We start from the raw sequence: 26,014 nt of genomic DNA on the forward strand, positions 1-26,014 counted from the left end.
TCTAACAACAAGCCAACTGAAAAACAACGGTCGGTTTCGGACGGAGACGACGCAACCGGACCCCTTTGCCGCTCCGTTCTCCACCCCACCACGTCGAGGCGGGATCTTCTTTTCTCCCCCGAGGAGCTTGGACACGTTTACCGCCAAGAGAACCCGATCCGAAGACCTGACTCGCACCATTCATCGTGTTCGACCAGGTTCGACCGAAGGACGAGACTGAGACCATGCTGAGCGCTCACAGCCACCTTCGCTTCTCGCGGGTGGTCAACCGCGGCGATATGTGTCTTGATCTCGAGTCAGTGTCTCCTTGCTTCTTCTTTCACACATCTCTATTTTCCATCCGGCGTTATACTAGCTGACCTCGAGCGCGTTCGCCCAGCTCGGCCGGATCTGCTATTTCCAAGGCCTGTAGAATCTCAGTCTCCGCTCAAACCAGCTCACCGAACTTGCGTCCGAGATCGGCAATCTGCGGAGCTTGAGGGTCCTCAAGCTGGCGTACAACCGGCTCGAGTTCCTGCCCGCCTCGATCCTCCAACTCGTCGATTGCAAGCTGTTCCTGAACGGAAATCCCTGGCTCAAGCCCCCCTCTCCATCCGTCCCCCCTCTCGTCGCCACCTCTTTTGTCCCGAACATGATGATGATGGCGGACGACCGCCAGTTCTGACTTTCCCCAAAAAACGTCGAGCGGCGGTGATGGTGCGTGAGCCGGATTCTGTCCATCGTAATACAAATATTTAACTTGATACTCACCTCCACCGTTTTTTGTCGCCCAGGTCGGATTGTTCGCCAGTCGCCAAGGCCATCTCAATGTCTTGCTAACTTGGAGGAGCAAAACTATGCGGACGTACGTACGCTAATATGTCTCTTGAAAGGAAGATACATGCACTGTAGCCGACAGGTTGTTTTGGATTCGATACCAATCACATAAGGCTGGCGAAACAGCCCTACCAGGAGGAAAGATGGAACCACAAGACTTGTCACTCGAAGATACCGCTCGCCGCGAAGCACACGAAGAATGTGGGATCACCCTCAACCGGCATAAAGTCCGAAAATTGGCCACCTTATCATCCTTTCTAACTCGCGGAAACCTCATTGTCACCCCCATCGTATTTTTCATTGCCGATCAAACTTTAATGGTAAGAAACATCTCATCTTCACTTCTTACACTCCCGATTTCTAATCTTCACATAATCGTTAATCGATCTTTTCCCCCTCTCTCTCAGCCATTTCTGGAGTTTAGATAAAAGTAACAAAATACGAACGCATCCTCTTCCTTTTTTCCCTAAAAACCCCTACATTATTGCTTAGCCTCGACTCAATGCCGAGGAAGTGGATGTATTGTTCTTGCACCCTTTGGAGGATTTCCTAACAGGTGATTACCACACAATCCCAAGGAACCATGTTTCTTTGCATACTTTTCCACTCTTCATCATCGATTACTGATTGGGGGTGGTCTCTGCTTTTCTTCAAGGTCCAACATCTCGTTCATTCAACACTGATTGATTTTCAACCCACTTACCCTACCAATTGTTTGAGTTTCCCAGTAAACATTCCCCCATCGTTGGATTCACTGCGTCAGTACTCTAGAGAATCAATTTTGAAAACCTTCAAGACGCTATTGAGGATGAATTTATATCAGAGACCATCCGGCCCTGCTTTCTAATCACGGCAAAAGCTGCATCATGGAAATTTGGATGACAAAAGATCTGAAAATGTGAAGGAGGTTTTGTTGCTAACAGAATGATACTTTTTTCACAGGGACGTTCTGATTGAAGTGGCAGTTCTAGGATACGGACGTGAGCCGGAATTTGAAAGGAAAGCAGCCGGTCAATTGTCTATGTCAGAAATCATCACGAGCGCTCTGAGAGAAGCGCCCTAATTCCAATCAGATAAACAAGCTCACCACGTCGCTAAACATGATATCTTGGAAGACGGTCCAAGAAGCCCTTTGGCTTGACTCGGGTATGCTCTAAAGCTTTTGCCAAACGTCCTCATCTCTGAAACGTTTTCTTCCCTCCGAAAATTTGTAGGGGCAAAACTGTAGCTTTTGCTCCTACGGCTGTTGCCATTGAATTGGTTGGCTTGTACTTTTTTTCCTCAAAACTGATTTCCCCTAATGTCTACTGTTTATTCATCATGTTCCAATTTATCAACCTTAATATTTGTTGTTTTGTCAGGCCAGTGAGCAGCATTTTAGAATAATGAATTCACCATCTCAGACAGTCCACCAGAGGACAGATGATTTTGTTGAGTCTTGATTTCAGACAGCAAGAACAATTCGCGCAGTCTCCCGTTGGATTTGGTTTTCAATCTCCGCTACTGAGCGCCGTTGGCTCCCAGGCTGGCTCGGTGTACGAGTCCTATAATATCAACCATCTATCCAAGCTGACGGCCGCACTCCAGCAGCCAAGTTTCTGTCCTCCCATCTTCTCAGTTCAGGTCGATGCACCTGGAAATGAAGTACAAAGTTCCGGGCAAGATTTCTTCACTAATGATCCGACTTATTTCGATCTCCACCAGCACCAGTCACAGATTTCTTCTGAGGCCATGAACTTACAGGGATCTTCCAACAATCTATACGACCCCATTAATGTCCCCTATCTCTTCAGCTCTCAACCTGAGCAGACTTTTCAATCCACATGAGCCATCACCCACTTCGACTCTTTCAATAACCCAGATCCCAGTTTGGAGGATGATCAGTCTCCCTCCAACTCAACTGCACAAGCTCATGGGGATAACTTCAGCAAATCCCGCATGAGCTCCGTAGGGCCACCTACCTCGCTGGAATTCAATACCTACGACCTCATGTCCTCCTATAACCCCGCCGACTCGGTCCAGGATGAGACCTTCGCGCAAATCCAGCCACAGGAGGGTGGTCGCCGCTCTTTCCAGGACAAGAATCACAAACATCTATCTCTCCAATCACTCGAGGGCTCCCAGAACATTCAGGACACCTTCCGGAACAGCGGCTCTGGGACATACTCCGGCCCTTTGACGGCTGGATCCATGTGGACAACTGCTGGCAATGCAAGCACGCCCATGTTGACCGCCGACTACCAGCAATTGTTACTTCGCCCCGCCCGCCAGGACGCTTGTCCCAGTCAACGATAAGTTGCCGTCACCGCTGCCCAGCTTGCTCGAAACCTGTATCCGGAAGATGTGCATAACCAAGGATCTCGAGGGCAAAGAGGAGAGCCTGATTGGGGACGACGACGGCCTCCAACACGCCTACTTCTCCAGGCCGTCTTCGCCCACTCATGACTCCCACACCCCTCGCAATCAGGCTCCGGATCCGGCAGCGCTCCTGCCCGTCCAGCTCCAGAAGATCCTCGCAGACCCGGGCGCATACTCCTATCGCTGCGACTTGTGCATCTCCAGACTGGCCTTGAAGCCCGGTGCGCTTCCCCAGACCCGGCCCCATCCAAGACACGCTTTCCAGTTCGGAGCCATCAACCAACACGCCGGCCTCGTGCCCCTCAATGAGTGAATTGTCTTGAACCGTGCTGCTACCCTTTTCCAGCCATCAAACCGCTTGCTTTATCTCCGCACCAGCCAATCTCAACATGGTGATTACGGCGCCTTCGGCATCGCTCTCAATGCTCTCATGAGCGGAAGACCCGCAGATTGGGCCAATGCTTACTCAAAACCTTCACGACACTCGTGAGTCCAGAGCTTGCAATTGAAAGGCCGGGCCAATTGATCTGAGAGCACTGTTTCTTCGCGCAAATGTTGTCCAATTTTAGAAGATGGTGGCCGAGCCCCCTCTCCAGGTACGCATGCTCATCTTCATTAGGAAAAAACCCATCTTGAACTGACATTGGATCAAATTGTTAGATGTATGTGTGCCAGAGAGGCCTTGCAACCAGATGCACTGGCAGAGGTCTCTCCGGCCCCGAAGCACGTGGTCCCATCTTGAGCAGTCTACCACAAACGGTCGGTGCCGTTGGCTTGTTGCTTGGTGGGCTTGTATGCATTCTTGAACTATAGATGATCATAACTGGAAAATAGTTACAAATCTCAAACATTATCTTATGAATCTCAAACAGTATACACTTTTAACAACCAATTTTGAACAGCTAAACCCTTGATATCTTTCTAACAAAATGTTGATTGTTTCCTTTTAGGTATATACTTGTCCTGTGAATCTTTGATTGATTTTCTGTGATTTGTAGTGTTGATCAATTAGCCATTTGATCCATTTTTGATTTTTCCTCTTTTTGGATGTGACTTTTGATCATTTCAAATTACAAAAAATTCACTTTTTCCAGCCAAGTTTGGATATTTTTAGTCAATTTGCTCCCCGAATTTTTCTGTACTGCTTAACTCGTAAGCCAAACCAATGAATCATCATGAGCAGATTTGAACTCAACAAAGCCCCTCTCTGCAGTGGGCATGTGATCTTCCCAAGCAAGCCCATGACAGCCCTTGGCAGGAGGTAATCGCACTCTACAACACAGGTCTGTTACATTTACCCATGACTTTAACATATCATAAAATAAAATAAAATAAGATAGTTAGCTAATGGTAGACTTGAGGGATAAAAGAACACCCTTGACAACAGCAGTTACAGGTTGGTTTCTTCAAACATAGCCTGAAACACATTGTAAGGTATTGTGAAGTACTGTAGGATTGATGATTTTTTTTATCTTATGACTGCAGGAGAAGAAATGAATTATAAGTGATATGCTGCAGGATTAGAAGGAAAATGACTGCTAACATGTATGAACAATGTTTTACACACCCAAACAGTCCAAAACTCTCAGTAATTCTTCAATTTTGCATATTATTTGAGCTGTTAAACTATTGGCAATGATGTTTTTTCACCAGAGAATGAAATTTAAGGGGCAGGCGGAGGGCTCATTGGGAAAATGACAGCCAACTGGATAATTTTTTGCATAAAAAAGCAAATGATATGGGGAAAAAAAAATCATCAATTGTGCTGATTCAAGAGATATTATTGATTTTCCAGTGGTTTTGCCAATTGGATACCGGTGCAGCAAGACAACCAGTTTTCTTGAGCTCCGCAGCGGCGCAGCCGCCTTGGCCTCTAGTAAATCTATTAAAACAGTCAAAAACAACTTACATTAAAAAAAATACAAATAGGGGGTTACTAAACGTACCCGGGTATTTCTGTGTTTGTACCCGGTTTTTGCGTACCCCCTTTTCTGCGTGCGTACCCGGTTTTTTTCTATTCATTTCTACGCGACGCAAATAGGCTTAAAATTCATATGGAATCCTGAAAAGAATTATTATGCATTCAAAATTTGAAAAAAGCAACTTTAAATGAATTAATTAATTTTTTGCATACCCCCTTTTCCCAAGTGTGTACTAAGGGAATATCTTTTTTGTTACATTCACAAGGGTTCCAAAAAATTGAGGGAACAATTAAACATGCATTTGAAGCTTCCTTTGAAATTTTTGAGACAAAAAAATGGGTACGTGGCGGGTATGTGGTGTGCTTAGTAGAAAAATGACTGCTACATGTGTAACTTTTTTGCTACACATTTAAAGAGTCTAAAAATTTCAGAATTGTTTCTATGGTGTATATTCTGTGCGCTATTAAATTTATAGCAATGGGGTAAACGCCAAACATGAGATATAGGGAGGCCGGGCAGCCTTAATAGGATCAATCTGGCTAATTATTGAATATTGTTTTTGATAAATTTCCCAGAAGTCTAAGGACTTAAGAGGTTATATAATGATGCATATTCTCTGCGCTCTGAAACTTTTGGAAATATTGCTACCTCAGAACATGAAATATAAGGGGTGTGTGGTAGTCATATTGCCTTACTGCGCACCCCTTATATCTGATGTTCTGAGGTACCAATATTGCCAAAAGTTTCAGAGCGTAGAGAATATGCATCATTAAATTACCCCTGCAGTCCTTAGACTTCTGGTGAATTTATCAAAAAAAATATTCAATTAGCCAGATCGTTCCTATTCGGGCTGCCCGGCCCCCCTATATCTCATGTTTGGTGTTTACCCCATTTCTATAAATTTGATAGCGCACAGAATATACACCATAGAAACGATTCTGAAATTTTTAGACTCTTTAAATGTGTAACAAAAAAGTTATACATGTAGCAGTCATTTTTCTACCAAGCACACCACATACCCGCCACGTACCTATTTTTTTCTCTCAAAAATTTTAAAGGAAGCTTCAAATGCATGTTTAAATGTTCCCTCAATTCTTTGGAACCCTGGTACATGTAACAAAAAAGATATTCGCTTAGTACACACTTGGGAAAAGGGGGTATGCAAAAAATCAATTAAATCAACGGGTTTACTTCGCGCACGGAGGGAAACTCGTTGCGCACGGGAATTTCCGTTGACTCGACGTCACGTGACGTCGGGCCCCCCTCCGTGCGCGCCACCAGCTTCCCTCAAAAAACCATTTGCACACGGGGGTGCCGTGCGGTGACAGGTGGCCGGGGTGAAGCACTCCGGCCATCCGGAGGAAACAAAACCCTTGATGACCGGTCATCGAGAGGGTATATCACATCTCTCTCGATGACCAGCATTCCGGTCATCGGGAGGCTACATCCCTCTCGATGACCGGCATTCCGGTCATCGGGAGGCTACATCCCTCTCGATGACCGGTACAGACCGGTCATCGGGAGGCTGCATCCCTCTCGATGACCGGCATAGACCGGTGTGGAACTACTCTTTGGGATGAATAGAGCTGGAGAGGGAATGGTGCTTTAATGGGCTGCCTCTCTGGGAACAAGAAAAAGATATAAGAGTGTGGACTCTTATGGAAAGGTGTGGCTATAGAGGATTCTTGAGGTATGTCTTGAGGGTTACTTTTCTACTAATCTAATATTTTGTACACAGATAACAAGCTTGTCCAATCTGATTTATTGGCATAAGCAAGGCTAATGATAGGTGACCAGTGATCTGAATTACTTTGACAGGATCTGATGGGGAACAAATGAAGAGGAAAACAACCCAGTTTATATACACAAGAAAGAGGAGCCATGAGGAAACAAGGATAACCAGAAGGGAAGCATAGAATATTCTACTTCTATAGGATGAAACAGCCATGTGGTCAGAGTAGTGGGTCAAGGAGTCACATGATGGTGTAATAGTGGGTGGGGATGATGCCATCTTCTGGGGGCTATGGTTCAATCTTCCTAGTTAGAGGAGGGGATATGTGAGACATAACAGGGGTAGAATATTCTATGATCTAAGATAGGAGTAGTTAGGCGTTTCAGGAAGTGTTTCAGGAAGAAGTCATCTAGGGATTGAAGATAGGAGGAGTTAGGTGTTTCAGGAAGCGTTTCAGGAAGCGTTTCAGGAAGTGTTTCAGGGAGAAATAATCTAGGTGGGGTTTGGGGCTATGTCTAGTATAATGTGTATCATGTTGGGTTTGGAGGGTGAAGGGTTTCAAGGTTGCTTATACATCTTTGAGCACATGGTTCTAAGGAAACACTAGAAGAAGGGGGTAACATGTGATCTGGGTAGATGTTTGAGACTAGGGAGAGGGTTTATCCAAGAGAGGGGGAGTGTGGGAAGAGGGAATACTATTATCCAGGGTATGACCATTGAGTGGGGATGTTGAGGACCTTGGGCTTTGCTGACAAGGGGGCCAGAGGTATGGGATTTAGTCTTGAGGTGTGACAGCCTTGTGATTGATGATTTGCTGGTTTTCTGGGTAGATCAGGATTGGCTTACCACACCGGTCATCAATAGGCTACATCCCTCTCGGTGACCGGAATAGAACGGTCACCAGGAGGTTACATCCCTCCCGATGACCGGAGTAGACCGGTCACCGAGAGGATACATCTCTCTCAATGACCGGCATTCTGGTCATCGAGAGAACACATCCCTCTCAATGACTGGCATAGACCGGTCATCGAGAGGGATGTGTCCCCTCGATGACCGGTACAGACCGTTCATCGAGGGGGATGTGTCCTCTCGATGACCAGAATGCCAGTCATCTAGAGAGATGTGTCTTGATGACCGGTCTATTCCGGTCATCGAGAGAGATGTGATATACCCTCTCGATGACCGGTCTATTCCGGTCATCGAGAGAGATGTGATATACCCTCTCAATGACCGGCTATTCCGGTCATCAAGAGGAATGTAGTCTCTCGATGACCGGTCATCAAGGGTTTTGTTTCCTCCGGATGGCCGGAGTGCTTCACCCCGGCCACCTGTCACCGCACGGCACCCCCGTGTGCGGATGGTTTTTTGAGGGAAGCTGGTGGCGCGCACGGAGGGGGGCCCGATGTCACGTGACGTCGAGTCAACGGAAATTCCCGTGCGCAACGAGTTTCCCTCCGTGCGCGAAGTAAACCCGTAAATCAATTAAAGTTGCTTTTTTGGAATTTTGAATGTACCATAATTCTTTTCAGGATTTTAGATGAACTAGAGGCCAAGGCGGCTACGCCGCTGGAGATTTGAGGGCAAGTTTTGAATTTTCCAGCTCACCACCTTCTAGCTAAAATCACCCACAATCACATCCCACCAAATCAGAGGACATCCTGGATATTACATTTCTCTCCTTGCTTCTGATTTATCATTTGTAACCCAGGTGCTACCCCAGTGACAGTGTGAGCCTGAGTCTCTTATGTGACAGCAGGACACAAGAAAAAGGGGGACACTGATTGAATTCCTTGGGATAAAGAAATACAAGCAGTGGAGAGAAGAGGAATAGAAGAGAGAAACTGAGAAGAGAGAAACTTGATCTGTTTGAATTATGATTTAATATGGGCCAAGCTCTACCTGGAAAAGTAGGCTGCCAACTGTGCTAGAGATGCAACAGTCTCCACTCACACCAAGGAAACGGTGGTGGGATTCAGAAGTAGGTTGACTACTCTGCTCTGGTTTTAAAGGTCTTAACAAGAGATAACCTGTGGATCTTTTGGAGCAGAAGAGAGAAACAAAAGCAGGGAGAGAGCAGTCAAGAGCAACAGAGTTTCCTCTGAGATAAACAAGGTCAGTAGAAGAGGGTACTTACTGTCAATATCCTGTGGTGATACTGGGAGTGAAGTGGCCTCTGGTTAGTGATCCTGGGTGTCTCTGGGGTATGGTTCTGGTGTGCTGAAGTCTGTAGATCCTCCTCAGGCTGTGGGGGATCCTGACTTCGAAAATTTTCAGAGTTTTCTTACATAATTACATATGTACAAGTGGTTGGCGCGCCTGGTAGCGCTGCCACGTCACAACTGCGCATGCGCGCCATAACTCAAGGACTCAGGGAAGGAGTAGAGTTATAAAGAAGTGAAAAGTTGTAACTAGGGTTAAAATTGCATGGGAAAACAGAATATGAAGTCAAAACAAGGTTATCTCTTAAGATGAAAAAGATATGAAGTAATTCATATGTAAAAAGGTAGAAAAGGCAGCTTTTAGGTCAGCTGTGTTGACTCTAAGGCTGACAGACAGACTGGCCATCAGTTCAAAATTTTGGTAAGAATTTGTTGGGATTGGACCCAACCACCATGATTTTTCCCCAATCAAATCTTCACAGAACTTGTTTATTTTAAGTTTCAATGTGGTCAACCCTATAAGGCAATCTGCAACAAATCTTGACATTGTTTGGTTTGAAGCAGATCATGCTAAGCCCCTCCCTGAACATCAGTTCTTGAAATTTGAGCAAGCTGTGGACTTTAAATTCAATCAAAAATTCATTACTCATAACATCATCATATGATACATAAAACAAAAGGCACAAATCAAGTAGAAATAGAAGTGCCTACCGTTGACCAAAAAATGTGAGTAAATAAAATTGAGTATAGATAAGACCAGATGAGGGAAGGCACATGAGAATTGGAAAGAATTTGAGTTGTACACAAAGCAGTTCTCCTTCCAGAAAGATAAGACACAATTTGATGAACTAATATTTAAAACAAGAGCAAAGGAATAGGCAGCTGACAAATCTTCAACTTGTATTGCGGGATGGTGAAGTAAGGATGGGATCATAAGAATCAAGCCCTGGATCCTTTGAAATTGAATTGATAGATTGTGAAAGCAGGGGAGATGTGCCCAGAGAAATTGATAGAGGCAGACTTGGGGCCCTTGATGACTCCTTTGAGGTACTTCTCTTGGACAGAAGACAAGGAGAGGTTATGACAAGGGAGGGACTTCTGGGTGTGGCACATATTGAAGAAGAATGCTCAATAATATGTGGTATTATCAGGAAATCCATGGAATTCAAGTGACATACCGACATACCTTCCTTTGATTCTCCATTTTGGATCAATCAGACACTCATGCCTATTTGACAGCGGTCAACCCAGTATAAACATCTGCTTTACAATTTCTACAAAGAAAGAAAGGAAAAAGGAAACATGAGATGTGGGTGATTAGGAGAAGGAGAAGAGAGTTGGAGAAAGAAATCAAGTGAACCTAAGCAACATAAGTTTCAACAATGCAGTTGATGATCCACCCACTTCTTTCATCCTTGTCTCTATTTCCTACAGAGCATCACCTGTCAACTCTGGGTAATTTAATTCACCCTAGTGAGAAAGGATAAGTTTATGCTTGTTGCTTAGTGAGGTTGACCAGAGTGCAGGCTAGTTTGTGAAGCATGAATGAAACATTGAGCTGTTAGATGCAATATATCAGGGGAGATTATCAGGGTAAGGTTGATCATTAGTTTTGCATCCCTGACTGTGCTGAAGGGGGGGTGGGTCTGCCAGCCAAATGACTGTACGCTTTGAAAGTGGGGAGGAAGATTGCAGCACAAAGAGGGTGGGTGGTTGGCAGCCTCTAAGAAAGGGTGAGCACATCAAGGAGGATGCGTAAAATAGTCAAAGAGGAAGGCCAAGAAGGTTGGAGAGGATGGGCGAGATGGTCAAAGAGGAGTGGGCGATAACATCAAAGAGGGTGGCGAGAGGAGCCGGTCGCGTTGCATGACCAGCTTCATCTAGATCCTGCTGAGCGCCCCGGCGTGCTCACCAGCCTGTCTTCGCGAGAGCTAGGAGGAGAGGGTGTGCGGTGTGCGGAGGAGTATGCCCGGGGTCCCAGCACTCGACGGGCTGGGCAGGTGTGAGCGAGCCCGGAAGCCAGAAGGCCGGCGATGTACCGCCGCATCCGCAGTACAGCAGCTCTATCAGCTCCGCATCCGCTGTTGTTGACGCCGGTACCAGCCGGGGCTCATGCTGCGACGCTTTGATACGCACCCGTCGGCCAGTTGTTCGCAGCTTCACCTTTTGCGCCAGCGGCACCAGAGTCAAGGGGGGAGACAAATTGAGTAGTTGTTTGGAAGAGGGTGCAGGACAGCAAGAGGGAGAGAGAGAGACAGATGGTTATTTGGCGTACCAGCTAGGATGGCTCGGGCGAGTCTTTCTATCCGAGTTTGCTGGTGAGGAACAAGGCGAGGGCGGCCTGGTTGGCAGGCGTCGTTCAGATTGACAAGGGCGGTGCTGGGCAGGAACGGGCTGCTTGGCGCAAATGCCGGCGGGCGGTAACGGCAGCAAAAGTATGGCTGTTGGTTAGGAGAATGATCCGAGCCCTAGTGCTTGGCAGCCGAGCCTCGCTACCTATTTCTAGTTCGAGTCATATGCCAACTAGTTTGCATTCGAAGTTTGACGCCGTGCCCGGTGGTCCTAAAAAAGCGAGTTTGGACAGAGTACCATCCCTACAGACGGCTGCTGCTCCCAAGCCCTCCTCAGGATGATCAGAACCATCAGTAAAGATCACCAAATTGGACACCGGGTCTAAGCTTTCAAGGAAGGATACTGTTTCTTTTTTTGCCTCTTGTTTGGTGGTCTTATTGATGTCCAGTTCCATCTTCCTCCCCGATTTCCAAGGAGAGCAGTTATCGAGTAAGAAGTTCACAGTCTCGAGGTCTTTCGCCGCCACGACGGCCAGTACCTCCCAGGTGAGCGCAGAGTGGACTGGGCTAGGGAAGGAGCGCGAAACGGGCGGCTGAGCGTTCGATCAGACCCAGCATCAACGACACCTTCTGTTTGTTCTGGTTTGTGAACCGATGTTGTTGTTATGAGGATGATGATGACATATGTATACGTACATACTGCTGCTGAGGCGTGTTGCAGGTAAATTTTAAGCTTATTTGCGTCGCGTAGAAATGAGTAGAAAAAAACGGGTACGCGGAAAAGGGGGTACGCAAAAACTGGGTACGCAAAAACTGGGTACGTTTATGAACCCCCTACAAATAATCAACATTTTTTTTCTTTCATATCTTCTCCTTCATCTATCAACTCATCAAAACCACAAAACTCAAAACATGGACATCAACAAATTTCAACAGAACTCAACATCAAAATAAATCAAACATAAGTAAACCTCACAATGAAATTGTCTGGGGACAGACAATAAGTTGGGGGAGGATGTGGTATGCTTTATGGTATCCCATATGCCAAAATCAAAATTTTCTGCTTTTCTTTCTTATTTCCATTAGTTTCACTCTTAATCTCCCTTTTCCTCTTATGTATCACTTAATACTCCTCAAGATTCAGCTTCTTGGGACAAATTCACCCCTAGTCCTGCCTTACAGAACACTCATAATGGCACTCATTCAGAATTTACATACTCTTACACACTCACAACACCCCTTACAACCTCAAACAGTTACACAATCCACATTTACAACACTTAGTTACACACACGGTTACATAGATAGCTACATACATATTTACACATAGCTGCATCATCACTTACATACATACATACAGTGTACACATGCAGGCACACATGCAGGCACACATGCAGGCACACATGCAGGTGCTAGCTGCATGTGATAGCTGCATGCACTAAGCTGCATGCACTAGTGGATTTTCGTTGCATAACAACAGCAGGTGACCTGGTTACAGCATGACTACACTAACATCCCGTCCTGACCAATCACACCTCCTGATTCAGCCTGCATGTCATAACCCATAATCACCTGTACAGTCCTGACCAATCACATTCACCCATTCAACATATGTACTAGCCAAAAACCCTCATGTACCTAGCTAAAATCTCTCATGTGGAGCTCCTTTGGAGCTAAAATCCCTCACTGTTGTCTATAAAAGGAGGCTCTCCTCCCCTGTTGTAACTTTCCCCCAGCAGACTACCTGCACTCAGTTCCCCCTATAACAAAGTACACAACTGCTCACTTCACAATATATATCAGTCACCCTATATTTTGGTTTTACACCCATTACAAAACACTTACACACAAAATAACAACTCTACACAACACTTACATTACATAACACAAACCTCTGAGGGGTCCCCTTTGACCAACTATCACCTGGTTGAAGTCCAGACTCCTCACTCATAACACATTTTAGCAACTTCATTGCACCCACTTTATAACAACAGACATCTTTTGATAACACTCCACTATCACTACATTAAACCTGCCAATCTGAGATTGGTCGGCTTTTTTTAGTGTCTAGTGAACCAGGAAAGGCAGTGGTTTCCTCATACATCCCTTTCCGCACTCAGCAAGATGTTCTCAGGAACACTTTTGAGCTTTACAGCGTACCACAGACTCATCAAGAATTCACAGACTACGGTGCAGGTACCTGCCTGAATTTGGACCCAGACTGGACACACACACTGCCACCCGGCTGGTACCTGCGCACTTCCACAGGTACCCTCCCCTCCCCCCCCCCTTTCCCCCTGTGGGTGCCAAGTACCCCCCATTGGGTACTAGGGGTCAGCTCTAGAAATATATCATTCTCGTGGTAAATACCTTGTTTCTGCCAAGTATTTGATATTGCTTTGCAAGGTAGTTGAAAATGTGTTCTAAAACAGTTCCATTAATATCTAGAGTCAAGTTGGAGCTGGTTTACAATTGAATTAAACCCCTTTCCAACATGCCTTCAGCTCAATTGAGCATAAGTTAAACATAAATTCATCATGAATTCAGCATATATTGAGGCTCAAGTTCCATGATATATCTAACAGGGTTCTTGAAATGTATTTTGCAATGGCACTTGCATGCAATTTCCAAGCAAACTCCCCTGGTGATATGATCAGTATCCAAGTTACTTAAATCCACACAAATGTGCAAACCTAGATCTAAGTTTTCGCGTATTCTCAATAAACAAGGACCAAAAAAACAGAGCACACAATTTGGACAATACACACAGCTGTTAAAAATATCCACAAAGGCCCAAAGGCTGTAAGGATTATGGTGTTCAAAGTTGGTTTGCATAATTTTATGCATGCATAAATCATAAAATCATAAAAATGTTTTGGTGAGGAAATTTTGTATGACATAATCAGACAGTTATATCCCCTGCAAAAAAGATTTTATGATTTTACAATTTATGCATGCATAAAACTATGCAAACCAACTTTGAACACCATAGATGTAAGGAATCTGACAGTCCTTCACTGGGAGTGAGCTGGAATGGGCACAAGGGACAAGGCAGAGAGCCTAGAGCGGTTCTAGGACCAAACACAGGGGGGAGGCTTTTAGAGAAACAGAGAAAAAGAATACAAGCATGGTCTAAGTACATATGCTAATAGTAAGATATAACCATAATCCATAACAGAAGCAGCTTCCAAAATTGTTTTTGGGTCCCATGGGGTCGGAAACAAGACCTCTAATAGGAGAGGGGAGGTCGCAGGGGGCTGTATCCTTGATGATTGAAAGCCTTTTTGAAGTTAGCATGGACAGTATTTGTGGCGCTTCAGGGGGAGCGTTGGAGCTAGTCCTGGGGACAGGCAGGTGGTGTTCTTGATGCAGACGGAGGGAGTGAGCCGGAACTAGGGCCGTGGGGCATTTAGGGATCTTGCTGGGTGGTGTAGTAGCCGGCACCGCTATATTCTGACGGGGAAAGTATAATTGAACAAATATTTCCACTTCCTTGTCCATTTGGGGCCAAAAAAAGGTCCGCCTGATTGCTTGGGTTGTTTCAAAACAGTTTGCATTTCCCAGGCGTCTGTGTGTCCTGTTTATGAGATTCAGATGGATCACGGGATCTGCTGGGAGGACTATGCGGCCCTTGATGAACATCAGGCCTTTGATCAATCTGCCTTCCTTGTGCCGGTGAATAGCAGTCTGGAGCATCCAAAAACAAGATTCAGCCGCGTAACCGGAGAGAATCCTGCGCTTCAGCTGGTCGGAAATAGCGGCTGTAGCATTCAAGGTTAGAAGGAGTAGGAGGACGACTACGGCAAGGCAAGTGAGAGGGGAGAATTGGGATACAATGTAATCTATCACTATTCTAGGTTTATCATGTAAATAGTTATAGCTTCCATTGTATCCCCACTTTCTTCTCTTTTCTTCTCCTCATCACTCATCTTGTTGATCAAACTCCCCGCACCTCAATAGGTGCTTGTGGTTTCTCTCTCTCTCTCTTTGTGCATTGTTGGCCTATGTCCAAGGGGTTTCACACAACATATATGTGACTTGCGGGGGCTTTAATGGATTTTTGACCAGTTTGTACTTGTAATGGAGCTGTGAAAGGCCCCTCCAGTGGTCTGTCACCCCTGTCACCTCAATGTACGCGCGTACACAAAGGTGACATTGGCAAAGTGAAAAACAGCTCACATGCATGTGTATGGAGACATTTGAAAACAAACAAACACAAAAACAACTCACAAGCTTATATCTATTGAGAAGCCAGGATGTCTAGCTGAAATCTGGTACCACACACCTCCAAGCTTGACTTGACTCATATTTTCACCCTAATTTCATCCTTTTTTGGCTCAATTCTAGATGATACCGACCTTCTTTAGGGGAATATGCCAATTCAGATGGGCCTTCCACATCATTCTAACAGGGGTGTACATGTTTTTGATCTGTGGGAGGCCCAACTTGTGATTTGTAACAAACTTGTATGTGAGCACGTGAGGGTTACTGTAGCAAAGTGAAAACAATGACCACCTTCATGTGCATGTAAATAATGTGAATTGAACCCCAACAATTCATCTCAATCAACAAACAGTTCAAATTGAATGATGATTTGATTGTGGCCATTTTCTCTTAGTGGTTTCAACTATGTTCCAGTTGTGTTCCAGTTGACTTCTGCATGACTTCTGGATGATTTATGCATGAATCCAGGATCAGTTTCAGATCATTTGTGGATTAGTTCCAGAATTTTTCATTAATTCTTACACTAGCTTCATCAAATGCATCCAGCACAGTTACAGAAAAATGGCACAGTATGGAACTATCTGGAGAGTGCGTCAAAATCTCCCTTGGAGGTAGTGAAACCATTCTCAGAGGAGACTCAAAATTCAGCAGATGCATCACTAGCTGTTCCAACTGAGGACAACCGGGGCAATCGACAAAATCACACACTTGAAGAACACCAAGGAGTTGTAGGAGGAATGAGGGAGGAACAGCAGATAGGGATAGATCTTTTGTTTTGGATCATTTTTTGCAGGAGCAGTATCCAAAGGCGTAGGGTTGCATTTGTCAGCTCAGAGCCAGTAGCAACATGGACTTTGGAGTGAATCTTTTTTCACTGAAAAATTGCTAAATTATAGTGTTCAGAAGCCCACTCCAGTATTCAATGGAGTGAAAACTTGTGCATACTGGAGTGAACTTCTGAACACTCCAATTATATTGGAGTGAACTTCTGAACACTCCAATTTAGCCCACTTTTGGAGTGAACCTTTGTTCACTCCAACATTTATTGGAGTAGACACAATTTCACTTCTTTTTTGGAGTGCATGTAGTAAATATTTGGAGTGCATAAAGCCGGCCCCAAACGTTTTGCAGGCCCGCCGCCCAGACTCATAGGGGCTAGCAGGAGCTCAGGTGTGCCTTTCCCCTTGGGAAAAATCCAACACGCCATGCGTTCACTACAAAAAACCGCAGCGCAGCTCAGAACCCCTCTCTCCCTGTCAGATACAAGAGCGCTATCTTAGAAATTAATCAACCAATGTGATTTGTGCCGGACTTGAAGACAAACAATATGAAAGAAAAGGCAGAAAGGAGAAACACAAAAAGGGAAAAATCGAGTGAAAACGAAGTTTGTTGGTTGAACGCAGTTCAATTTGAGCAGGGTAGGTATGTAATCCTTCCGGAGATTATTTGCTTAGTAGAGTTCGAGCGAGTACTTCCTAGTTTGCAAGGTGCCTGATCCCTAAAAAATAGCAATAATTCGGAGATATTAGGGAGCTGGAGAGGCAAAGTAATAGGGCGGGTATCGAGTCATGAAGTAAAAACAAACCTTGAAGATTTCGATTCCGGCACCGACGCTCACAATATACTCATCTGGACTGAGCCCGAAGGCAGTGAGTTGACCTGAAAGTAGAAAAAATGTGTTCAACACGAGGAGGTTGATAAGAGATGGAACCTGGCTGAGAGAGCTTACTTAGGATACCCTTGAAGTCTGCCTCGAACGACGTAAAACTACGGCCCTTCTCAGCTGGGATGATAGAAATAACGGGTACGACGACCGTGCCTTGGAAGACTTGGAATTCGTATTTTCTACCGACTGTGATGATAGGTTTTGGATTACCATTTGCTGGGCTATCATCGGCAGGCATCGCCCCACCAATCGCCCCTAACCAGACCTGTTGAACACGAGTTCCATAAGCGTGAGTACAGAATACCAAGGATTACGAGACCTCTTGAGTGATAACTCCATCGCTTTGCTCTCTGTTGGCTCACCATAGCTTCCCTCGAGGCACAATCTTGAGTGCGGCAGTTTGGATCCTTCGAGAAAAATATATCATACGACTATTTTTGCCAGAAAAAGTGCAACGCGAAAAAAAATCAATGGTTGACTGGCGGAAGTTTCATACAAAGATACTGTACTGACAACATCCGCGACGAGGTCTGGTGATGGGTCCATCAGCTTCCATTTCCAAGCGGATTTAAATGCCTTCAAATTCTTGACTTGAATCGTTTCTTGGCCAGCCCAAGCTACATTGGTGTCTGGGATAGATCAAAGATTGTCAGAATGTCGTGTCTAGTGGAAGGAAGCTAAGAGTACGCTGGCGCGTATTGCAGGTGTGTAGGACTAGGCCAAGAAAGACGACCTACATGTTTTGACCATGTTGTTGTGTTCAGTTTTGCAAGGCATGGAGAACTTGGTGTCCCATGACAATATTCCTCCATTGAAGGTGTTACAGGTGATTTCGCTCTTCCCCGACTCTGTGACTATGTTTTCTGCGTAATTGAAATGCAAAGAAAAAATCAGAAAAGATCGCTACAAGATGCAAATCCAGAAGAAATCTTCAAGGTTTGAATTGGGTGTTCAAGAAGACGAAAAAAGGAACATACGTCGCCAGACGTTCTGGTACAGATTGAGGTTTTGAGCGAGCTGTAACTTGCCCCAACTACTACCGGGGTTGGATTTAGTCCAGGTCATCTTTTGTCCTTGACAGTTACTTGGTTGGGCCGCTCCCATCGTTTGCATCACACTATTTCTACCATCGGAAAGGTCTGTGCCGGGCGATTGTGTGGTACTGGCCTTGCCCGCTGGCGGAGGGCACTTCACTGAGACCAACCTCAGGAAGGAGATTGCAAGCTGAACGAATAAAGTTTGCTTCATGACGATTGACTTCGAGGAGTTGCTGGTTTTCGCAGTGTGAGTGTCAAGACTTGCTTGCTCCAAAGGCTGCTAAAGAGTATGTAAAGAATTTATAAACGGGATATAAACAGGATGAAAGAAAACTGAGACAAAAGATGATTAGTCGGGTGAGTGGTACGGTTGAAAGGTAAGTTTATTATGATGGATCGGAAAATGCGAAAAAGCACACGAAAAAGAAACCAGTTCTGAGAAGCGGAATCCGTAGAGGAATTAGGGTCTATGTAGGGTGAGCGAGGCAGATGCTTGGCCTTAGGCATGGGGCATTTATATCTCATCTACCAGGGACGGGCCGATGAGTTACAATCTGGAATCAAGGGTTCTCCATACGCGGTTACCGGCCGCAGACGGAAAGATGGCGTGAGTACATTGCGATAGATTACGATCCATACTCGTACCCAGGGCACGCCACTCAGCATGGGGTACTTGAGGCACCATTTGGGGCTAATTGTTGCCGCTTTGGGATGCGCCACGGCCCGTCGCCAGCGTGACAAAGTCCGGACGGGTATGCACCCTGAGCCGACCCTGACACTGTAATGTCTGCGCAGTGGCCGGTGCCCCCGGCCCGGACGGGGCAAGAGGAGCGCGGCAGACGGAGACCTCCGGGCACGGCAACATGAACCAGCTCGGCGCTCTCCTCGGTTCGGCAACCTGCCCGCCTTCAAGCTTGCTACGAGCCATCCACTCTCAGGGCCGGCGACAGATCGGATACCTTCGGAGGAATCAATCATGTGCAACAACGGCTCAGCAGCTCATACAGGAGAAGTATGCCGAAAAGATTAACCAGAAACTGAAAGAGTAAACAGATACATATTCTCATCTCAAGAGCGTTTCTCGGTGGACTGATTTATCTTGTGTTTCTGATAGGAAGGGCCTGCGTGATTTGGAAGAATTGAAGAAGATCAATCAGGATAAGATCGAAGCAGAACGAGTCCAACAACGGAAACTTTACGATGAACTGATCAAAAAGGCCCGCCAGAAACTTGCGCCTACTGATCGACCGGAAACGACGCCTACTCCGATTTCGAAACCAAAGAAGTATTCATCTCCTATTAAGGTGGGCAACTCGGTGCTCTGCCCCCATAAAAAATAAAGATTATCAGACTAAATTGATTTTGATCAGCCACTTGACAGTATCATTGACGTGAACAAGTTGGCCACCGAATCGGCGAATGAGATTCGGAAGCTATGGGCAGCCTACCATCTCTCGAAATCGAACCCGCCCCGATTGGGCGCCGTGATTCCCGCGGAAACCTACCAAGAGATGGTCGAATCTGCAAAGAAATTCCCTAGTTTTGTGATCCCTTTGACCAAGTCTTCCACGGACTCGGCCGATAAATCAACACCTACTAACGCCCCGTTTGAAATGCAGTATCTCGTCAGTTTGCATCTTCGATTTCTTTAATTGCTTCAATTCTAAGCCTGATCAAAAGATTACAATCACTTAATCTCTCTCTTCTATTTTCCGGTGGGTTGATGGAATTTTAGCAATGGGACTTTGTGAAGCAACCTGAAGAACCGAATCTGCCCGACTTCCTCAAAACAAAGCCCGATCTAGCCCCCTCCAGCCTACCCGCGACGATCGTGATGTACACGCCGCTTGCAGAATATAAACTTCGACAAGCGTTTGCCCAGCCTTCGTTGATTTTGACCCATTACACCGATCTGGCTGCTAGTCATGGGATCGTGTTGATGAGAGGGGACATCACTCCTCACTCGAATGGCAGCCCCAAAATATCAGCAATCGAAGCTCAAATGCTCGTCTTGAGGTCAGCCTAATTATCGTTATTCACAGCAAATCGATCTACTAACTGTTGTCCTTCTTTTTCATCTGATAGGCTGCAGCAGTTTTATCACACTACTGGACCCCCCAATCAAGACCAATCCGTCCACCAAAAACGGAAATCGTTGCTCCAAGCATTCCACCAAAGTCCTGCTCAATTCCAACTTTCCGAGTTAGTGAACTTAGTCAGCGACTTGTAAAACAAAAGTGAAACAGAACGGGCAGTTTCTATGCAAGAAAACAGGAGGATTAAAGATTGAGTTATTTTACTTGGGTGGGATGGATGTCTACTCGTAATACCTGTGCCCAGTGTCTGAGTTGAGCCAGAGGGGGCGCTAAACTATTCTACATAGCAATAATCGCAAGAGCAGTGGAAACCTGCATCTGAGTTTGCTGGGATGGACCGTGGGCCCACAGCCCGGCCTCCCGAGTCCCCGGGATGAGAACCCTCGGCCGGGGGTGCCACTCACGGCTCACCTGCTGTCCTCGCCCATCACACCCACATCTCCCCATCCACCACGATGGCCCAAGGAAAATTCTTCGACGAAGACGACCTCGACAGCCATGAACTCCGCTCGACCCACTACCAGCCATACCAGCACCCATCCCAGAACCAGAACCAGAATCCACCCATGAGCTCTCGAGATCACAACGCGTTCGGCGACGACAGCGATAGCGAAGACGACCAGCCTCGGCTCGGCGCTCCCGAAGACGACGCTCCCCCTGAATTCGATGTCTACAAGGGTTCGTTCCTGAAGCGGATCTCATCGCCCGATTTATGTACAAAAATCCCCCAAATCCTCATCAGAAGCTGTTTTTGATATCTCGTAGACTTCAATAATACCGGGGTTAGATACACGACCCTGCTGCAGGGAACAACAGATGAACCGAAGCTAGATCGAGAAGAGTTTGAAGAAGGCCACCCAAACCAACTCTCCAAGACCCAATCACCCATCCTTGATTCAGAAAAATCACGCCAGAACCGAGGCGAAGATTACTCGACCATCGGCGAGCCCCTTTCGGCCGCCCCGTCTCAATCACGATTTCAGGTCGACCAGCCCACTCTTGCTTCTGCCTCGAAACCTCAAGGGAAACTCTCACAGCTGAAAAACTCGAAGAATCGCTGGAAAATCGGATCAATCATTGCTTTCGTGGCTATTGCCTGGTCAGCATCTCATCTGAGCCCATCCAAGCACTCAAAACAGTTCGAACTGACCCATGGTATCTGTGTGTACTGACGCAAATGAACAAAAAAAAAACAGTTTGGGAGTGGTGGTCTTTTTCTTGATCCCCCGCCAGCCGTTCATATCCTTCGAAGCGCCGCCAAGGCTGAGCAAGAAGGAGGACAACCACCTGATCTTCAGCGCCTCCAAGCCGACCAACTTCTCCTTCGATGCCCAGCTCGACCTCTCCCTCGACGGCCGGCCCTCCTACCTCCCCACCCTGATCCGGGGCTTCAAAGTGACCATCAACGACCTCGGCGCCACACCTGACTCGGTCCGGCTCGCCACCGGCCGACTCGATAACGGATTCACTGCGAGCACTAAGAAACTAACCGCGTTGACCCTCGATGTTCATTTCAAATACGAGTATGTCTCCGCCCACCCCCTCTCTCCTCGACTCCTGCTCATTCTCACCAACTCAAACAATCTTACTGTGTGTGTGTGTGATCAACAGGGCCAAGTTGCCGTCCGATACGCTCTGGCAAGTCTGGCGGAAAGCCTGCGGGAATATCGCCGAGTCCACTGTCAATGGCACCATCACCCGGCCCTCAGTCCAGCTCTTCCTCCTCATCGAATTCAATGTTATCGGGATGTTCAGCACCAGATATGATAGCACCCAGCTGACCAATGTCGGATGTCCCGCTGAACTCCCCCCTGGCGCCCCTTCCTTCTAATCATTTTTCTCTCGTCTCTTTGTCCTCATTTACTTTCGGTTCTCCTTTCCATGCATCATCCATTCCTCTCTCCTACCTGCCTCTTTTCGTTCGCTCAATCATCCCATCTCGTAACTTATGTGTTTGCACCGTTTAGGATCCTGTGTTTTTCGCCAATTCTATTATACCCCACTATTATTATTATCGTTGGTTTATTTTCTGGTGGATGTATACTAGTCACAGACCATGTCATTTAGGAACAATCGCAACTTTTTATCTCCTTTGTTTTACATTAGAATAAAAAACTAATCTTGGATAACTATTTATAAATAGATCTGATCATTCCATCATGATGGAGAAAAGACCGAGTATTCCATGCATATTAGGTCGTCTTTTGCTAGTTTTGATCGGTTCTGGATTTGTATGTAACTTCACTCATCTTCACATTGTCAACCCTTATTCAATTCATTCAATATTTTCTCAATCTGCCAATCAGCACCAGAGTCCATTTGCAATACGTTTTCTATCTCTTTGGGCCTTCTGAAAAAAGATCAAGTTTATCGCATCCACTTGATATGTACACTTCTGTTTCTTACTTGCAGATATTTGTGTCATTAATCACCTTCACTGAGAGAAAAAAATTGCCTTTCTTTGTCCATATGTTCTCAATAGTACATACATAATCTGGCATTTTCCTCGGGGAGGGCGAGCTGACGGGCCGGGTCCCGCGCCGGCATTCTTCGGGAGCGGGGCGCCTGCCCGCATCAGAACGGACGGAGAAAAAAACTGGGCCGGCCGGACGGAACACACGGATGGGGCCAGGGGGGAGACGTCCGAGGAAATGGAAGAAGGTATATTCTGTATTCTTCTGGTGGCTGAAGTCGAGCTGAGTTAGGAAAAACGGGATTCCGGAAACGCAAGCTTCCTCGGAGTGGCTGTGCCGTGCGTGGTCCGGCTTAAATGCAGGCCTCCTTATGCTGAAGAGCTCCGCACACATAACATACGAGAGTTCTTTCCCATTTTGAGCAAGTCCTCCATCAACATATCCACAGTGAGTCGGCATCATGATCACCCTTATATTGGTAGATCTGCTGGTATGTAGTTTGGTGTACCTTCTCATCAAGTTGTGAGCCGAATCCTGCTTAAAAGACCTATCAAGCATGGCCTCCCTGAACTGATGTTCTTGAATCTCGTCAACTTTGTAGTCGCAATCGAGGTATGCACCCTCTCGAAGTCGTTGTCGTTTTTGCGAGATATGACAAGCGCCACCTGCAGACTGATAAAATCATGTCCCGCGTTTCTTCATTTTGCTGCAAGCAATCGGGACGCCAAAGAGAAGGGATCCCAGATTTTCCGATGTACCCGGCTGGCCATTGTTCGTGACCGTCTGCCTGCCTGACATCCCTTATGCTGCGTTACTTCGTGTTCATCCAACTTCATCTTTCATAATTACTTGCCATTACGAAGAATCGGACACGTACGTGATGCTATGACCTCGTGCAGTGGCATAAGAGTTCAACAACTTATTGATTTGGTCGTTGTCATCGCGACATCATAATGGCCATCATGTCCGATCTAGCTGCCGAAGATTCTCCAAAACAGGACCCGAACATTAGAGGAACTTACGACGAAGGGCTTGCAATATGGCCCTGGTTCTAGTACGACCGTTCCCGGGGTCAGGATCATCGATATCAGCAAACCAGAATGGATCGAGTATGCACAAAAGAGTAAGCGTTGATGCAGTCTACCATGCGGCAGAAACCTCGATTGACCTTCTCTTTGAAATCTAGCCAATCTCGTCGACTATATCAAGGTACGTTGCATCAAGTTTGAGCTATGCTTCGGCCGCCACTTAATGAGATCCATTCGTGCCTCTAATCCCCTCTAGGGACCGTTGGGCCAAGCCATAATGTATGATGTCTTGGGTGATAGCTTCTTTCTGACCGATGGTCCAGGCTGGAAAAAAGCTCGACGTGCCACCGCCGCAATTTTCACAATAAAGACATTCAAGGTGAAACAAACACATGGAGATGGTTTGTGATACAAATAGTAGTTTGAACTGAACTACTTGTTTTCGCTGCGATTTTCTCCAACAGACTATCATCATCCCTTGCGCCAACAACAGCGTCGATAGGCTGGTCGAAGTGTTGAAGTTGACGGCGGAAAGAAACCAAGACATCGATTTCTGCAACCTTTTTTACCGCTATACCATGGAGTCCTTCATGCAGATGACGTCAGTTGATCTTGCAACCAAACGCTTTCCGTGTGCATTTCACAAGTGGGGCTGATGGCTCGACCCCTTTATTCTGCTTCATGACTGCCCAACAGCTTTGGGACCGATCTAGGCCTCCTTGCAACCGAGAACTTTCAAGAAACAAAGCCAAAACCGCAATCAAAGCTTTCGCAAAGAACCAGCTCGTTTGTAGAAGCGTTCGATGTTGCGCAGGATCAGCTGGATTTCAGACTCGCGGTTGTCATCGGATGGCAGCTGGTGGAAAAGCTCAATAAATCCATGGGACAGCGCATGAAGAACGCGTGCCGTGTGCTAGATGAATATGCTTATTCTTTGATTGACGAGCGAATGGCTAGTGTGGCTCATATGTCTGATGTCGAAGACGAAGAATTATCTCATACGGACCTATTGAGCATTCTCATGAATGCTCGTGATGAACGTTTGGGACGCACTGAGCTAAGAGATACGACACTAGGTCTCATCCTTGCCGGTCGGTACGTCAATTATCAACTCGAACGAGCTTCACAAGGAAACTTGAAGATACTAATATAAACAACCTGAAAAAAATTGCAGTGACTCCACCGCCCAAGCACTTTCCTGGGCGTTCTTTCATATACTGATGAACAAACATCTGATTCCCAAAATCCGTGAGGAAGCAATTGGGATCTTGGGTGATGAGAATAGCGATCAAGAGCGCGTGACATACGAGAATTATAAACGCTTTGTTTGGACTCAAGCGGTCGTACATGAGACCCTCAGGTTACATCCGAGTCTTCCCAAGGTGAGTCAAAACTTGAAATCAGGCCGCGCGGGGCCGTCCGACGGTGACATGGCTCTCATCGTATCTACATTGACTGTATTGCATTCTTGCGCATGTCGGAAAACTTAGACTGGAAGATACGTTGCCTCAGATGGCCAAATCCCTGGCGGGCCAATGGTTGAGGCTGGTAATTTAGTTCGATGGAGGTTGTGAAGTCTCCTTGATTAAATGTCCTGACACGCCTCGAGAATGGATCTGATGCCTCTTCTTTCCACCATTGCAACTTCCTTTGACTGCAGTGCCTGGAAAATGGGCCGTGATGCTTCGCTGTGGGGACCGGATTGTGGGGAGTTCAAACCGGAACGTTGGGTTGATGAGAAAGGTCGCTTGAAGCAATATGGGCCGTTCAAGTTCCCAGCTTTTGGGGTAAGGATCTCTCTTGAAACATCATTCCTTTTCAGTTCTGACGCCAATGGATAGTAAATACTGACGGGGGATTTGGATTGTGAATTTCTTATTTGGCATTTTGATTGATTGATTCTGATGACAGGGCGGTCCAAGGATTTGCGTAGGTCAGAATCTGGCCTTGTTACAGGCTGGTAAGGTCATCATAGAAGTTCTCAGGCAGTTCGAGGTGGATTTCGCGCCGGGATGGTCAGTTTTCCATCTTCAACGTTCATCCAACTACCTTATCAGCGAAGCAAAGAGAGGATGGCATGTAATTCTAACAGATGGCTTATATTTTTCATCCTCAAATGCGTTTAAACACAGGTTAGAAAATGTCCCTAAGAGTGAGGCAATTCAAGGCGTGCCAAGTCGATATCCAACTCCAATGTATCGGCCTTCCTTGACGCTGCCGATGGCCAATCCTATGATGCTCTCAATTAAGCGCCGTGCTTCAGAAGCATAG

The 26,014-nt window shown here is 46.2% G+C and overlaps 8 protein-coding genes across 8 annotated transcripts; 7 read left to right on the forward strand and 1 right to left on the reverse strand.

The window, feature by feature from the left end:
- Positions 1–224: 224 nt before the first annotated feature.
- PtA15_12A46 (uncharacterized protein) lies at positions 225–664 on the forward strand (the record flags this gene model as incomplete). The annotated part of the gene is made up of 2 exons (XM_053162081.1): positions 225–295; positions 421–664. 2 exons carry the CDS (start codon positions 225–227, stop codon positions 662–664), a joined length of 315 nt encoding a protein of 104 aa, XP_053025616.1.
- A 29-nt stretch (positions 665–693) lies between these two features.
- Positions 694–2,643, forward strand: PtA15_12A47 (uncharacterized protein; the record flags this gene model as incomplete). Its single annotated transcript, XM_053162092.1, has 4 exons — positions 694–700; positions 774–844; positions 930–1,136; positions 2,341–2,643. The coding sequence occupies 4 exons, from the start codon at positions 694–696 to the stop codon at positions 2,641–2,643; spliced, it is 588 nt and encodes a 195-aa protein (XP_053025617.1).
- Positions 2,644–2,754: 111 nt separating this feature from the next.
- On the forward strand, positions 2,755–3,111 carry PtA15_12A48 (uncharacterized protein; the record flags this gene model as incomplete). Its single annotated transcript, XM_053162103.1, has 1 exon — positions 2,755–3,111. The coding sequence occupies one exon, from the start codon at positions 2,755–2,757 to the stop codon at positions 3,109–3,111; it is 357 nt and encodes a 118-aa protein (XP_053025618.1).
- A 46-nt stretch (positions 3,112–3,157) lies between these two features.
- On the forward strand, positions 3,158–3,916 carry PtA15_12A49 (uncharacterized protein; the record flags this gene model as incomplete). The annotated part of the gene is made up of 4 exons (XM_053162114.1): positions 3,158–3,483; positions 3,553–3,660; positions 3,744–3,770; positions 3,850–3,916. 4 exons carry the CDS (start codon positions 3,158–3,160, stop codon positions 3,914–3,916), a joined length of 528 nt encoding a protein of 175 aa, XP_053025619.1.
- A 13,036-nt stretch (positions 3,917–16,952) lies between these two features.
- Positions 16,953–18,416, reverse strand: PtA15_12A50 (uncharacterized protein; the record flags this gene model as incomplete). The annotated part of the gene is made up of 7 exons (XM_053162126.1): positions 16,953–17,000; positions 17,088–17,161; positions 17,232–17,433; positions 17,531–17,599; positions 17,682–17,797; positions 17,906–18,031; positions 18,146–18,416. 7 exons carry the CDS (start codon positions 18,414–18,416, stop codon positions 16,953–16,955), a joined length of 906 nt encoding a protein of 301 aa, XP_053025620.1.
- Positions 18,417–19,068: 652 nt separating this feature from the next.
- On the forward strand, positions 19,069–20,435 carry PtA15_12A51 (uncharacterized protein; the record flags this gene model as incomplete). The annotated part of the gene is made up of 5 exons (XM_053162137.1): positions 19,069–19,250; positions 19,320–19,509; positions 19,576–19,830; positions 19,941–20,221; positions 20,291–20,435. The coding sequence occupies 5 exons, from the start codon at positions 19,069–19,071 to the stop codon at positions 20,433–20,435; spliced, it is 1,053 nt and encodes a 350-aa protein (XP_053025621.1).
- Positions 20,436–20,867: 432 nt separating this feature from the next.
- Positions 20,868–22,132, forward strand: PtA15_12A52 (uncharacterized protein; the record flags this gene model as incomplete). Its single annotated transcript, XM_053162148.1, has 4 exons — positions 20,868–20,979; positions 21,067–21,400; positions 21,498–21,824; positions 21,913–22,132. The coding sequence occupies 4 exons, from the start codon at positions 20,868–20,870 to the stop codon at positions 22,130–22,132; spliced, it is 993 nt and encodes a 330-aa protein (XP_053025622.1).
- Positions 22,133–23,175: 1,043 nt separating this feature from the next.
- On the forward strand, positions 23,176–26,014 carry PtA15_12A53 (uncharacterized protein; the record flags this gene model as incomplete). Its single annotated transcript, XM_053162159.1, has 14 exons — positions 23,176–23,237; positions 23,317–23,327; positions 23,429–23,486; positions 23,579–23,588; positions 23,691–23,838; positions 23,902–23,924; positions 24,000–24,122; positions 24,208–24,344; positions 24,440–24,838; positions 24,918–25,125; positions 25,234–25,310; positions 25,404–25,530; positions 25,655–25,758; positions 25,876–26,014. The coding sequence occupies 14 exons, from the start codon at positions 23,176–23,178 to the stop codon at positions 26,012–26,014; spliced, it is 1,626 nt and encodes a 541-aa protein (XP_053025623.1).

This window comes from Puccinia triticina, chromosome 12A (assembly GCF_026914185.1).
Source record: "Puccinia triticina chromosome 12A, complete sequence".
Taxonomy (NCBI): Eukaryota; Fungi; Basidiomycota; class Pucciniomycetes; order Pucciniales; family Pucciniaceae; genus Puccinia; species Puccinia triticina.